General features: G+C 33.4%; 1 protein-coding gene across 1 annotated transcript; it reads left to right on the forward strand.

The window, feature by feature from the left end:
- Positions 1-6,061: 6,061 nt before the first annotated feature.
- On the forward strand, positions 6,062-6,736 carry LOC149259861 (uncharacterized). The gene is made up of 2 exons (XM_089377839.1): positions 6,062-6,306; positions 6,416-6,736. The coding sequence occupies exons 1-2, from the start codon at positions 6,107-6,109 to the stop codon at positions 6,525-6,527; spliced, it is 312 nt and encodes a 103-aa protein (XP_089233965.1). The 5' UTR covers positions 6,062-6,106; the 3' UTR covers positions 6,528-6,736.
- The last annotated feature ends 10,054 nt before the right edge of the window (positions 6,737-16,790 follow it).

Here is a 16,790-nt window from a genome sequence, read left to right on the forward strand (position 1 = left end):
TATTTTTCACTTGACATGCTCACTTATACTCATTTGCTTGCACTTGGTTCTTTTAGCTCAAGCTCGCTTGATTGTTATGTCACCTTAGGGTGACAAGTACTACGGAACATACACCCTAAAGTGTGATGATGATATTTTTGCTTTTGACCCCCTTATTGAATTTCAAGTAGGTCAAAATTGATTTTTTATTTGAAAAACACTTTATTGGCTTGAAAGGATTGACAACTTTACCCTTTTCAATAATCAAAGTAAATGCCCATACTTCATTTTTTACAAGGTAATAATGAATTTAATGCTTCAAAACATTGTTGTCTTTGATGTTTTTCCATTGGTCCATGAAACATTTTGTCCTCCTCTTACATGTGCATAATAGATTTACTTTTAACACTTTATTACTCTGTTTGCATTACGAGGAATTGTAATTAAATATCAAACTAGAAAAGATAAAGTGTAAATATCCAAAATATTATATAATTGTACATAAGCACAACTATCTTTAGATCCCCTTATTCCATTTCGAAATTATCTAGGACATGTAGGCCAAATAAACATATGATTTTATTATGATGCTCTTCATGTAACCAAAAGGATGTAAATAAAAGGTATACAAAGATATTCTTAAGATATTCATATTTCAAGTTTCAATCCTTCAACATTTGTTGACGCCTTCAACTGAATTCGACAAATTTATCAACCTTATTTGACACTTCCATCTTACTTTAACCAATATTTTGAGACCTACAACTTAATTTGATCAAGCTTTTGGGAAAAAAATAAATTCATTTTTAACTGTTGGAAACACTACCCAATGACTAATTAATCAAATTGACAAACTTTGTTCACATCAATTAAGAAAATTCCCAAATATGACCAAAATATATTGGAAACACTATCCATTGAATAATTACAAAGCACCACTAATTGAGTGAATTAAATTAGTTATTTTCCTAACTACACTTCGAGATCGATATAAAAAAGGTGAATCTTTCAATACCCTTTTCATGCAAAGAAAAAAACAAAATAGGTATACCTTCACATTCTAGCTATGCAAATGATTTGTCTAGCATTTTGATCAATTGCTTCTCAACTTCTCCTTCTAAATATGTGAGTAGATTTATGAGTCATCTTAAATGTTTTGTTGGTTTCCCAACATGTTGATTTATTTCAGAAATGGCTTGATTGAGATTTTTTAGTTGGAAAGCTTGTATGTTGTGTAAAATCACAAACCCTGTATAGAATGACAGTGGATTTTGCTATTGTTGCCTTGAGACAAGTCACATACAAGAATTCCTATGGCACATATTTTAGGGTTGCATGTAGGCTATGATCATGTTTTATGTGCTCACATGCTTGATTATAGGAGGCTTCTTATTGCACTCAAGTTTGACATAGGAAAAAATATATATATTTCTGCAAATTTGGTGAAGTTCGAATTACATTCAAAGCCAAAGCCAAGTATATCATTGTTGCAAATCCTAAAGTAAGGTTTGATTACATTGATATATTGTGTGCATAGTTTTACATATCTAATGCAAATTAAATTACATTAAGAAGTGAGATAACATTCATCGTGTAGTGTGGATTGGTGACAAGTAATTTAGTCACGTTTGCTCATGAATACGTGACATAACTTCTTATATATTCTCCTTGGTAGCAGATGGGTAAGTACTTCGTTATATTTAGTGCACAATAGAAATAAGAGTGATATGCTCAATCTATGGTGCGTCTAAAATATGACCACCGACTACGATCATATCTTTAATATTTTCTTGGTTCAAAATAGAAATCCCTTGCTAATTCCCATCCATGATACCTTTTTTATGATAAAAACTCTTTTGGTGGCATATAGGGGATAAGAAGCTAATCTATTACGATTACATACAATGTCGTTTTCGCCATGAGGTATACAAGCCCAAGGGGAGCTAACCTCTAACATGGATCTCATGTTGTACTCCTTGGATTCATTCAACAACACTAAAAAATATAGATATCATTAGATATATCAAATATTCTAGCAAGAATAGAGATTGAACCCCTTTTTCTACAACGAATTGATTGACCTTTAGTAATGAGCTTCTTTCTACCGCAACAATAGAGGCAACATACCTATAGTTGCAGTAATCACGACTCAACCATTAATAACTTGCATTCATAGATTCATGTGTTTTCACTTCAATAGTTTATATAAGCACAACTTTCTAAACCATCTCTTCTCACCCTACTCTGATCGTACATGAAACCAAACTCAAATTGAAGCTTTTCTCTCTTTTCTTTAAACAAACTTAAATACCAATGCTTCATGCCTAGAGAAATAATAAAAACACTTTAGGTAACAGAAACAATAACAAATTTGTAGTAAGGTTAAGAGACCTCCAACAAAATTGATCAAGGTTAGAGACACTCAATCCTATTACTATCAGAAAATATTGAATTTAGAGCAAGAGTGCTTAAGAAAGTAGTTTCCACTAGATCTGCGCTAATCAAACCAACAATATCCAAAATGGTGATTTTTACATATATTATAAGGAAATAGCTAATAAACAACCAAGGAATTAAGATATCTATGACCATATTAGTAGCATGGTTTCTTTATCATGTATATCTTGGCACCATCCATCACTTCAACTTAGACTTCTTCTCTCATGAAGAACTACCATGGAACAACTTCTATTCATTCTCAACTTATATTTTACCTCTCATAATTTCATCGAGCCATGGTTCTGATACCGTGTTAATAATTGAGCAAGTGAGACAAGACAAGCAAATGATGGAAAAGGCCTTAAGCCATTCTTTTAAGTCATTTTATTGATCTATGATATGAATTTATAGTACATGAATTAGATCATTCTAGATCTTATATCTCATTGAGAACTTATCAGCGAATCATGACAATACCTCATCAAAGATAAGGCTTACAACTCATATCTATGTGGTCTTGAACTTTGTGATTATCTAAGGACTCTGAGTCCAACAATTTACATAACTATCAATAAAATATAAATATAATTATGATTGAAAATTTATTATAATTTTATATTAAAGAAATCTTGTTTTAATATAAAAATAAATTTTGGGTGGCAAGAGGGGGCGATCCTATGGGATCTTGTTGAGCATAAAGAAATTAAGTGCACTTGGGGATTGAGAAAAGAAAATGATAACATGAACAAATTGTATGGTATTCTCCTAGTTCTATCCTTAGTCAAGGATGTTGAGATAACCAAGATCACTATCCTTGGAGACTCCCTCATATTTATTCGTCTTTTACAAAACAATGCACCCTCCAATCCAATAAGTTAAATCTACTTTTGCAAAGGATCAAAATAATCTTGGAAGACTTTCATAACAAGAGTTTTTATCACACCCTAAGGAGCCATAATAAAATGGCAGAATAGCAAGTTAATCATGCCTGCAATTTGGAAAGAGACCAAATTGAAGTCAATGGGAAAAGGAGTTGGAAAATTATCCCATGAATTGGAAAATGTCCATCAAATATCTATCTAAGACTTCTAGTTTTAAACTCCTCAGATCTAGCAGGTGAAAATATAGTTTATCTATAAAATATATGGGCATCATTTCAGTTCAGGAGCATTCAATGTTTCTTGATGTGAGCCCCATAAAGATAGAAGGACAATTATGGGAGGGAGCATTGGGCTAGCACGATAGGCATGCACCCTCTTGTACACATTTGTTGATCTATCTACTCGTATGGTCTTGGTATTTAATTTCCAAGTGTCGGTGGCATACCCTCTTGGCCTTGGTATCCACAATCGATTCAGAGAACGAGATTGATTTCATGTGGAGGAATAACAAATCCCATAAAGCATTCATGGAGGGAGGAATCAGGTTTAATAACCACAATATTTATCTGCCAAGATTAGGATGCCATCCGTAGCATAAGGAAGCTAAGATTCTTTCTCATCCCTTCCTAGAGTCTTCGATGTTGGAAGGAAAAATAAGGATTGAGGTTAGACACGTATAGGACTGATAGTTTTAGTCTTGTTGCCTCACTATGTTCTGCAATGTGGCGTAGTGGCCTCCAACACAAATTGAATTGGGAGCTACTGCAAGAAGTTTGGAAAGAGGAAAGATTGGTCCATACGCCCTGCAACTCAAACGAAAAAGAAGGGACACCACATAGGGCTCAAAGATTTCCTCTACACAATTGGTTTTTATTTCCTTTACACAATTTGGCTCAGTCTTCTATTTCGGACTGCAATCTTTTTAGAAGGATTTATCCTTTTGCCTTATAATTGAAAATCTAAGGTGGGCTTCAAAATTGTGCAACAAAGAATCAAGCTCAAAAATAGGGAAATGACTAGTAGTTTGCACTTAATGGATCCTCATATGCATGATGGCAATGGGTAAAATCCTCCAGAATGTCCCTTATGTCCTCACTCACCTGTGGTAAAACATTGTAGACTTTCACCTCCTCTTGCAAATTGTCCAACATCTCTCCCTCCAGGTCACAGAACAAGCAAAAAAGTTTATTACTGTGCAACAATAGTTGGATTGCCAAATGATGAAATTGACGCTCTTCAAAGTGAGGTGGAGAACACGCCGATACCTAGCTTAGCAATGGGACCGCATTCAACGGAAGGAAATGAAGAAGTTGAATTAGAGGATGTAGTACCAATAAACTTCCACAAGAAATGAACAAATATTGTAAAACGGTATTCTTGTGTGGACAATACTATAGGACCTATAACTGTAATCAATTCAATAGAAATAATGTACAGTCTTTGGTTTTGGTGATATGGAAGCTGAATCTCCGAGAAATCCTTATGTTGACATAGAATATGGTGTTAGAAACTTTGTAATTCTCCCAGTTTTTGTTGTGATCCAAACACAAATGTTATAAAATATTTACTCATTATTGTTTTTATATATGCATATTAGTTATAGATGACATTATTAGTCTTTGCCAAAGGACATTTCTTATTGCAACCTTTGCACAATACAATGCCATATGGATAAATGTATCACATATTTTATGTCATAATTTATATATATGGTTGCAACATTCATGCATGAATTTTAGATATTATTTACCATGAATTACTTCCCACAATAATTTATGCAATCATTTGCATAAAAAAATGGATAGATAGGAACAAGATGTAAATAAATATACTTATTAGGAGTCACTGCCAAAATGTGTACAGTTACTAGTGGTTGTTACCCACTAAAAATTATGCAAGTCCTTAGGCCTAATCAAACAATTAATTCATGTGAAAGAAAGACTATAGAATTAGATTTGTCTCTTGACCACTATTAATTTAGCATTTGCCAATATATGTTATAATTTTTAATACAATTTTCCCCAAGCATAATTTCTAACTTGAATGGCAAGATTAAATTGTATGCTAGAACACTTATTTATTTAAAATAGAATTAGTTTAAATATAACAATATGTTTTAATTTAGCATTTGCCAATATATGTTATAATTTTTTATACAATTTTCCCCAAACATAATTTCTAACTTGAATGGCAAAATTAAATTATATACTAGAACACTTATTTAGAATAGAATTAATTTAAATATAACAATATATTAAGTTTATTTAAAATATCAATAATTTTCTATCATTCACAATAATTCTTTCATAATTATTAATTAAAATTGATTTTTAATTAAAAAAATATATATCTAATTTTATATTTAAAAATATTTTTTCTTTATAGTAATTCATCATTTAAAAAGTAGTTAAAATTATTATTTTAAGTAACAGTTAAAGGTGTTGAAAGGTTCATCGTCCGACTTTTCTTTAGTAAAACAAAAACAAAAAGAAATCCAAAACGAGAAGAATCCGAAAGGAAAAGTGCCCGTAATATCCGGATGTAACTAGAATTCTCTCGAGTATACAAGATTTTATCTTCTAACAGTCAGCACCTTGCTTTCTCTCACCGTACATCACAAGGGTCAGCCGAATGCGGATTATACACAGTTGATAATCTTCACCTGAGTCACACCGTGAATGGTAGTTGAAGTAGAATAGTAACTCAGCGCTAATATATTTCCACCCTGCAAGCCTTCCACACACACGAACGCTCTTCTTCAACCGTAGAGAGACAGCATTGAGAGCAATAAGTTGGAGACAAGCAAAATGAGGCCAGGAGAACCAGGACCGCCAGGCCTTCCTCCCCCGGGTCCAGGATTTGGAGCTCCTCCTCCTCCGCCCGCTCCTGGTTATGGTCCTCCTCCTCCTCCTCCTCCTGCCTTTGGTCCTCCTCTGGCAGCGCCGTTACTGGGGCCTCCTCCTCCACGTCCGTGGGGTTTCTGGCTATCGGACTGCATTACAGAGTGGTAAGTTCTCCATTTTATTCCATTCTCCTGCTTTTCATGGCGGCCGAAAAAGCAAAAGATGAGCTAACAAAATTGGTTTGGTTGTTTTCTTATTGTGCGCGATAAACAGCTTATCGTTTATATTGTGCTGCTGGATATGGGACGCTTGCTGTTTTGGAGGATTCTTTGGACCGCCGCCGCCTCCGCCGCCAGGGCCACCAGGGCCACCTCCTCCCTTCTAATTTCACACTCCAGAAGACAGGGATAAAAACTGATCATAGAATATATATATACAAACAAAAATTAACATACAAAATATGTTGTCGAGTGCTGTGGGAGGAGGCGACCTGAGACAGATGCCTACAAATGCAGCCATGCGAGTGACGTTCTTGCCAAACTTTAGCAAAGAGAAAAAACAAAGTTTTGTGTAATTGATGTTCTTGCCCAACTTTATCAGAGAGAACAAGTTAGTGTAATTGACTACTTTTCTACATATATAATTTGAGTTAATGATAATACATGGTTTTGTCTATATAGTTCTCTTAATTACAATGTATGTTAGGTTTTCTTTACACTCTATGGATTCATGGTTCTCTCTTCTTCTTTCCCTTTTACATCGTTATATTTTTGGGTTGCAACAATTAGTCAACGCACTTCCATAGGGTTGTCAAATCAAAGAGATCAACTTTGCATATTGGCTTTGGGAGTTTGTTTGCACATGAAAATTTGTGAAAGTGTAAAGCCACAAGCGACTTATAAACAAACTTGTAAATGTGATACCTATATAATTGAACATTCATCAATCCCTTAGTGTACGAGGTTTAAAAACCATTCCACCGTTTAAAATGGTTTATGTGAATTTTTTCTTTGAGGCTTTAAGTGTTCGATTTGAGATCTAAAATTTCAATCGAGTATGCTAAACCAAAAATCAACTATTTATGTTAAAAATATTTTGATTTCATTCCTATTACTTTTGTTTTAAAGTTTTAAGTCAAGATTTAAAATTTAATTAAAGGCTTGAAAGTCAACAATCCTTTTTTTTTTTCAAATTTTCATAAATTTCCATATAACTATAATTTTAAGATGTAAAATACCTTCTCTCTTTTAGTTTTATATATTTCTAAGAATTAGAAGTTTAAGTTGTGTATTCAGCACAATTTAGTATGTCAAGGGTTTTTTAGGCACTAAATCCACTTATGTATTCAAAAAAAAAAAATTAAATAACAAAAAAAACACATTCTCAACCATAATTATATCCTTGGATTCTAACCAAAAACCCAAATATATAAAATTAGGTGTTGGGAACAAAAAATTAGTTGTTAACTTTTCTAATTTTCAAAGATAATCATTTAATTAAATGCAAATTTGAACTACCTCCATACATTTCCACTTTCACAGATGTTATCCATTTAAGCTCAAAAATGTTTGCTTCAATTCCCTAATCTTCTTTTTATTCTTCTTAAAATCATCTTAAAACTCTTAATAACCTATAAATATATGGTGAAAAAAAAACCTTCCTCACTTTGTCTTTAGTTGCACCTTTTGTAGCACAAATTCACTAAATTAAAAAAATCACCTCTTCCAATATTTTTTGCATCAGAGAGATCATGTTGCAAGATACCTAAGAACTTTAATATGACATTTGGTGAATTTGAGCAATCTTATGAATGGTCACTATTTAGAGCCAAAAGGAGCCAACAAGAGATGAAAATGATGTATGCTAATTCAGTAAAGGCAGGCACTATACATTCATATTAAGGTATATATTTTAAGGATATTTCATTTGATTTGTGTAATGGCATGGATGTTTTATTTGGAAATTTGTTCGATTTATATTCAGTGAAAGGAGAACCCTCATCCTTATCTTGTTTTCACACTTATCTTGTGATATATTATGTGAAATTGTGCATGTAACCAACAATGAGAGTGCAACACACTTGAGGCACTAGGTTTTGAGCCTTGGTTTTTCTATGACTGTAGGGATTACTATTGCAATATCCAACATACAATATCATCATTGTAGTTTATATGCGCGTGGATTTTGTCCCATATTGTTTCCTTCTACTTTGTATGGCCATCATTACTTATAAAACAATTTTGATCGTCTTGATATTCTCATATAATACTAATACTTCTCTTTCTCTTTTGTTGAGAAACATTAACATGGAATCACTCTATTTAATGTTAAGAGTATTGTTGTTATTGACTTAGTTTTCTTTGTAGTTTGTATCGGTGTGGATCTTATCCCATATCAATTCCTTATGCCTTGTATGGACATCACTACTTATACAATCGTTTTGATCCTCTCAATATTATCATATAGTACTAATACTTCTCTTTCTCTTTTGTTGAGAAAACTTAACATGGAATCACTATATTTAATGCTAAAAGTACTTTTTTATTGACTTAGTTTTTAGGTTGAAATTCCTAAGAACATTCTTGGACTAAACTCTACATTTTTTTTATATGGACAGGAGTGTTCTTTTATTATTCAACCTTTGTCTTACTTTTGTATGTATGAATCCTAGTATGGCCATGATTGGAGAGGTTCCCATTACACATATACTTATATTTTTCATGGTCATGGATATTTTCTTTAGTAAGGGAATGAGATCTACTCATCTTTTCATCTATTTCATTATCCAACATCTTTTCCTTATCTTCATCCTATGTTTTTTCCTCTAGTCTTTTGCACTCTTTATTTAATTGTTTCACCCAATCTTCTTTCTTTCCTATCTCTTTCTTTGGCCTCCTAGTTCTTCTATTTTGTAAGAACTTGTTGAACCCAACATCCCTATTCTTGAGTATGAATGAAAATTTTGTACTTGTCTACCGATGTATGTAATCCATTGACCTTTAGTTGCTCCTTGCTTCACAATTTTTTATTCTCTTACTATTGATATAAGACCATTCTTCAGTCAACTTTTTTATTTGCATCATCTAATATTAACTAATATAGTACTCCCAACATTTTCATTTCCTTCATGTCCTTTTCTATCTTAAGTTTCTAAGAAATTGTTGTATTAGTCTTAGTAAGAAATTGTGTTCATTCCCGACGATTCCTCATATTTGTTCTTCAATCCTCTATCACCAGTCCCTTCAATTTTACATTGATCACGGTTCTTCCTTGAGTTGTTCCTTGGCCATCATATTAGTCTCAACCTTCATTGTTTCCTTCAAATTCAACTACATGTTCTAGACTAATCCTCCCATAGTTTTCTTATCTTACATTCTTCCTTCATTTTAGTTGCCAATATGTTCTCCTCAAAATAGTTTCTTATGTACAAGGATAGGTTAAATGTTTCTAGCCATCTCTCTAATCAAATATTTTTTTTCATGCTCTTGAGATCACACTTAGGTCATGTAACTTCTTCACACATGTAATTAATTCCCTCCCTCCTTGTTACTTATTCACCAATTTCCACTCTTAGTACTCTTTCACACAAGTACTCGATTTCACCCTCTTGATCGCTCATCCACTAGTTTTCCCCTTCTTGGTTATTTCACCATACATGTAACCAATTTCCCTTATCCATTCACCAATTTTCCTCCTCTTGGTTACTTCTTCACACATGTAATCATCCTCCCCTCTCTTGATTACTCATTCACTATCATAACTCTTGGGGTGAAAAAATCAGTCCAACATCTCCTCAACTTTCAACTCCCACAATAGCCATTGTTATATCATTAGTGATTAAGTTTGTCTAAAGCATGCAAGTGAAGCACGCAAGGTCATGTTGATATAGAAATCTTCCTTTTGTGGGTATGGACTCCCATGGAAACTGTATAAACCAACTCTCAATGCTCTCATGTTGAGCTCCAATTCACATCATTAAATAAATGCTTTGGTTAAAACATATATCAAAGCCCTTACAAACTCGTAGCTAGAAGAAATTAGTATAAATCCACATACTAATAAGTAAATGTCATCATAGATCATACAACAATATCATAAAATAACAATAAATTAAAGTCAATATCATTGTGCCTAGAGGCACTCTCGATCCTATGTCAGAGGGTTCGTCGAACTTATCCACATACTAATAAGTAAATGTCATCATAGATCATACAACAATATCATAAAATAACAATAATTGAAGTCAATATCATTGTGCCTAGAGGCACTCTCTAGCCTATGTCAGAGGGTTCGTCGAACTTTAACCTTGAGGTTCGAATTGTGGCGAACCTTAAAAAAAAATTGAGGTTTGGCGAACCTCATCGAACCTCATATCCATTGACCAAGTCCATAGATCAAAACTCTTAACCTCATGTCACAACTAAAGCTTGTAATTTATCCTTGCAGCTTCCATGTCTGTGATAGCATTTTTAGTGTTTATTGATGTTGATTCCTTATTATTTTATCCTATAGTTCATTATACATATATATATATATATATATATATATATATATATATATATATATATATATATATATATATATATATATACCAACCTAATGACAAATGTCATCAAAAAATTTGAGCTCAAGCCGAACCTAATCATTATTGAACCTGAACCATGTGACATTGTCTCCAACCCAGTATGAGAGGTGTTGTAATGTCATGTAAACATTTTGACTCAATCAGAATAAAATATAAATATAAATAACCCTGTCTTAAAATAAAAATAACTTGAAACTAAAATATTTAAAAATAAAATTTCTACATCATTATTATTATTATTATTATTATTATTATTATTAATTTTTGTTGGGTAGTTAAGATAAACATGACTTGGTCAAGTTACCAGTGGTTTTTGAGCTCTAGGTTTATGGGAATCCATGGTATTCATGTGGAATATAACCTATTTAAAGGGGAGTTAAACTAGCCTAGATCCATCTTAACTCTATATATACCAAACCCCAAAAGGGATCAAATCTCTTGAGATGCAAAACTCTTTTAGAGGGAAAAAAGAGTTAATCCATTTGGGCGCTTGATAGATCCAGAATTAAAATGAATCTAAACTGGTTAATAAATCATTTCACAAATAAAATAATAAATATTATTTCCATCTTCCTAAAATATATCACATACAAACTTAATACATAAATAACTGAAAAGATATAAACAAAAAAATGTTGCTTGCAAAAAGTAGTTTTTGAAAAAAAATTAATCGGATCCTAAATACAATTGTGTTGGAGTCAATTTCTGGTGATTTTGGCCCAAAAATCATGCTTGATTTTACTTTATTTAATTAAATTGCCTAAAAAGTTGTGAAATGATATGGGAAATATTATGTAACCATCTCACAAAATAGAAGAAAAGATAGATCAACGACTTCAAAATCAGCCTCTTCGAGGGGGAAACCTCCTTGACATTACACAAATGAATAATTCTTGGATGATACAAATGACAAAACCTCATTTCTATATATAGGAGTCTAAGCGGTCACAATATAATCAAAGCCTACATAACAATAATAATATAAGGGCACAACAATAACAATAGTGGGCTTCTATGGGGCACAATAATAACAATAGGGGACAATAAGGGCGCAATAATAACAATAAGGGCTACAATGACAATAGTAATAGGGGTATCACTAGTATTATAGGGACCTAACATGAAATGTTCATTCAAAATATATTGTTTTTCAAAATAAAAATAAAAAATTGTGGTTTTTTCAATGTAATAGTATCTAAAGAAAATTATGAAAAGTTTAGCGAGTTAATTTTAGAAATTAATTATAAAATTTATCTGTTTTTTTAATTTAATATTATTTAAAGAAAATTACAAAAAGTTTAGTGACTTTTATTTTAGAATATGAGTATCTTGAATTTTATATAAAATATGGTTTTGGGATTTGTTTTTAATGATTATTTATTGCATGTTTTATTTGATATTTTTATTGAGGTGAGTGTATATATATATATATATATATATACCCAATTTTAAGGTCATAGCCAAGCCAGACACCAAGTTGATGTATGAGACCCCTTTGTTTGTAGGACAAGGGGCCCACGTCTGCGCAACGATTTGACTGCTAAGTCTACAAAGGCATACATTCTCTAACCCCCTTTGGTTTTGAACCTATGACCTTTTATAAGGAAACACATGCTCTTAACCATTGGGCCCAATCAAGTTGTATATATAATGTTATGATTTTTAGAGTTAAATTTGATGATAAAATTTTAATGAGATTGTGATTTTTTATTATTTAGCATTCTTTTAAACCAAAATGAATAGTGTATTTATATATAAATCGCGTCCATTCACATGCAAAATAGGGATTTTACATCATATTTCCAAGCATGCTAAGAGCATCTGAGACATCAATTGTTCCCCATCCTTTCCCTGATATTTTTCCCCATGCTTCTTACAAAAACTTCCCATTACTGATAGCCTATGACTATACATTCTACATTACTGAAATAGTAAATATTTACATTTATAGTTTGTCATTCAAAAACATTTTTCAAAAAATGAGTGAGAGAACAGATTACTCCTCCATGGGCGTTGGACTATTAAGATCAAGACCAGTGAATTCTTCTTCATTTCTCTGGTTTTTCTCCTCCATTTTGAGCTTCAGATGCTCAATTTGTTGTCTCAGCACATCCACCTCGTCCTCCAGTTGTCGGATGCGCTCCTTCTTTTCGAGTTGCTGCTCCTACACGGCCATAGCCTCCTTTTGTTGTTGATGGATGCATTCCTGCATTATTTCCAAACCTGCCCGAATTTCCAAGTGCTCTTGCACACAGTCCTTACAGGCATTCCTATTGTTGCCACCTTCCAGAGTTTTTCCCTCCTTCAATCCCTTTGTCCTAGGCCAGTGGCGGCCCCAAGAACCGAACAGAGAGCATTCCTCTATTGAATTACTGTGCACGCTCATGATTTTCACCAGGGAACCACCAGAAAGTGTAGTCTCCAATCTGCCATAGACTCCCAACTCTGGAATGTTTCTGACACTTAACCCAAAGCCCACAATGTTCTACTCCAACTCCCCTGCTCAATTCAGCTTACTCGCCCAGTTCTTGACCTCACTCAGACAACCAACACTCTGCAAATCAACACACAACTTCCCCTCTCAACTGCATATGCCTCGAGAGAGCGCCCTGAAGGCCAGCTCTTTGACCCAATACCCACAACAGATGCTAAGTGACCCTAGCTTTAGCTGTTGGGCCTTCACACAGACCACTTGAGCAAATATTAACCATAATCCATGACAGCATATCAAACAGTTACTACATTTATAGAAGGTGTATGTCTGTATTTTGATGTAGTGCTGGAGATTGGTACTCATGAAGCTGAGATCCCAATGTTGCACCTTAATTTACCATTTATGCATCATAATTTCCCATCTATTCTCCTTGTCCTTCATCCTAACCCACACCTTCGTCCCACCCGTGGCCTGAGCAATTCGGAGCAGAGGGATTAAATGTTTCTCAAGCTCTCTCATTAACTTGCCATCTCCTATGATGGATCATCAACCATTGCAACAAGTTCTATGTCATGGGGGTTGGGTTCTCACGCTGTGAGATCTCCCAAACCCAAGTGTAGTACCATCATGATGAACACAACCACGTTGTTGCAGCGAGCTGAGACTACCAATGCCATGAGGCGCAAAGATGATTCAGGCCAAGTTAAGGTCGATGCGACAGGTACCGAGGAGCGGGAGGTGGAATGAAATGTAAAAGGGTGTCATAACTAAATGGAGAGGAGGGGGAACGAAATGGATGGGAGGCTTAACGAGAAGGGAAGGAGAATGGTGACGGGGTTTAGGAATGGAATGGAGAGGAAGGAGCGGGGGGGGGTTAAATAGGGAGTGAATGGAGAGAGGGGGGGTAAGGAGGGATCATGTGTTACCATCCTTAAAATTTCCAAATTGTTATGCCTTTCTAAACTCGTGGTTGAGCCAAGAATGCCAACCTCAAACCAATATTTGGATCCCATGACTAAGATTCGGGAATGCATATCGTTTCCTTTATCTCATTCACAATACTTCTTTCTGCATTCAACTAACAAGCCAAATTTGTTTGCTTATCTGCTTCCTAGTTATTCCCTCTTAGGATGTGAAAGAACGACACTAAATCAAAGAAGAGAATCATACCTTGGGATCTCTGAATAATTTGATTTAGGTCCATGTTTTTCACTGATGAATTGTATTTCATATGTTTTATGATCAACATTGAGTCTCCTAATACTTGGATCTTTCTTATGCCCTTTTTTTGAGCCAAGGATAGGCCTAGAAACATAACATAAGCCTCAACTTGATTGTTTGTCTTCGATGTTTCCTTCGGGATTAATTAGAATCCCTCCCCCCCTGCCACCTCATTTATTATTTAACACTTTACAAAACAAAAACCTTTAAAATATTCAAAATATGCATAATTCTAACCAATACCTATTAAATTTGAGATCAAATTAATGAAAAAATATATGGAGAAAAAACCATAAATTATGGTGTAGATATAATAATCACAAATAAAACTAAGTTAGATCGTTGATTTGTATAAAGATGTGAGAAAATTATATATAAGAGTATGAAAACAATATTAAATAAGATAATTAACAAATGAGAAATTTAATTTTATAAATATTTTTCATTAATAAAATAATATTTTCAAGTGAGAGAAAAAATGAAAAAAAATTAGATTAAGTACCAAAAACACTAGTTCATCAAAATTCGCTCATAATATCAGTGCTTTTATAAAAAATACACCTTTTGTTATAAAATAATTTTTATAATATAGAATTTGCAATATCCGCACGTCCAAAATCTAATCCGAAATAATTTATGTACTCTCAAAGCACGTCATTCATTGCTCATGTCCATGTCAGCGGTTCTCAGTAATTCGATGAGGTCATAGTGAAAAGAAAATGGTAAATAATAAATTTCACCGATATTTAAGTTATGGATATTAAGAAATTATGGATATTTAAATTATATTTATACTTCTGCACAGATTTAAAAAAACAAGAAGCCACGAATATTTTTCAATAAACCTTTCACAAATAATGTTTGGAGGGCAGTTTTTAAGATCGTTACCATAAATTGATGTAGTAGGAATTTTAAGATTATTATCATCACAACGGTCAGATTTGAATCAAAATCCTCCCTGAAATGATATGAGAAAGAGGGCGAAGTAATTGGCAATTAGCCTAATCCTAAAGAGGAACCCGAGACGGACAAATGTCATAAAAGTAATTGCTATACAATTTTGCCCTGGCCTATATGGTACTTCAACCTCGTTATAATTTTCAAATTCCAAATGCTAATTTAAAAATAGATTGAAGCTTAGTATAAGGAGTCCACAAATTAGCTCGGAAAATAATGGAAATTCTGGTAAGATTATGATAAAATTCAGCAGACATTTTTGAAAATTTTAGTTATAGCTATCAAAATTCAAGGTTTTGGGTGCCCAAGGGTTCTTAATGGTGTTGAATCCATTTCCACTATAAAAAAAATGATTCAAACACTCTAGTATTCCGGTTTTTTGAAAGAAAAAAAAATACCTGATTCTAACAAGAAATCTGTCATCAGGAGGAATTTGTAGCCTCGGTGGACAATGCCATAAATTAAATCAAAATTAATTTAATCCATGATGGTGTCTATTCACAAAAATCTAAATCCAGATCTGAGTTCACTTCAGCAATAATGCATTGAGAGTTTCAGTGACTGATTAATGTGGGTGATTTCAGTGATTGCAAATTACAGTGTTGTCTAGAAATGCTAATTTGAACAATAGATTAAATCAAAATTATTTTAATTTATAGTTGTGTTTATTCGCAAAAATCTAAATCCATATCTGAGTTAACTTCAGTAATAATGATATATGCATTGAGAGTTTCAGTGACTGATTAATATGAGTGATTTTAGTGACTAACAATTGAGCACTGGGACAATTTAAAAAAATAACAGACATGTAACTTTGCATAAATTTACTTCTTGTCTCGATCCTTTTTAAATAAATAGTGCATACTTACGCCTTTCGAATAATACTATGCATGATTTTAGATATGGACAGTTGAGCATACGAGATATTTTAAATAAATAACAAGCACATAAATAATTAATAATAAATGAATTGATTTGATGGAGAAAGTACTCAGTCATTGATTAATGGTGTCAGTTTTGATATACTGTTTTTTTTGGTCCAGTTGTTTGTGTTCCTCTAGGTTTAAATTGTGGTTTGAGAAACCACGACCCAGGGGTATCTAAGCTGTCAAAGTCACCCGAGGATCGCACTTGGCCTAGGCCACACCAGCCCTAAGATAACTGGATTTTAGCATGTCTGCTCCCCCTAGCATGGGCGTAACAGCCTCCGTGAAGTTCTGCCTGGGTCACCTTGCTAACGAGGCCCATCCTCAACCGGTCTACTAGTGAGGCTTGACAAGTTTTAATTGACTATTTTTTTTTCGTTCAAATTGTTTTCATTATATTTCCAAAAAGAAGTTGATTACATCGTTTGATTTGTCCATGCTCCTCACCTCACTCTGAACAAATTTTTTGGTGAGGAGACACTTTTCCTAGAATGAGAAAACTACAGATTCCTACCTACATACATA

The sequence above is a fragment of the Pinus tabuliformis genome, chromosome 6, assembly GCF_031772625.1.
Source record: "Pinus tabuliformis cultivar Carrire ecotype Pingquan chromosome 6, CPIR1, whole genome shotgun sequence".
Classification (NCBI taxonomy): Eukaryota; Viridiplantae; Streptophyta; class Pinopsida; order Pinales; family Pinaceae; genus Pinus; species Pinus tabuliformis.

What these genes read in the sequence shown, in the direction of transcription:
- LOC149259861 (XM_089377839.1), top strand. Translation starts at nt 6,107, where the DNA reads ATGAGGCCAGGAGAACCAGGACCGCCAGGCCTTCCTCCCCCGGGTCCA. An exon ending in TCGGACTGCATTACAGAGTG is followed by an intron (nt 6,307 to 6,415) that starts GTAAGTTCTCCA and finishes CGCGATAAACAG; the next exon opens with CTTATCGTTTATATTGTGCT.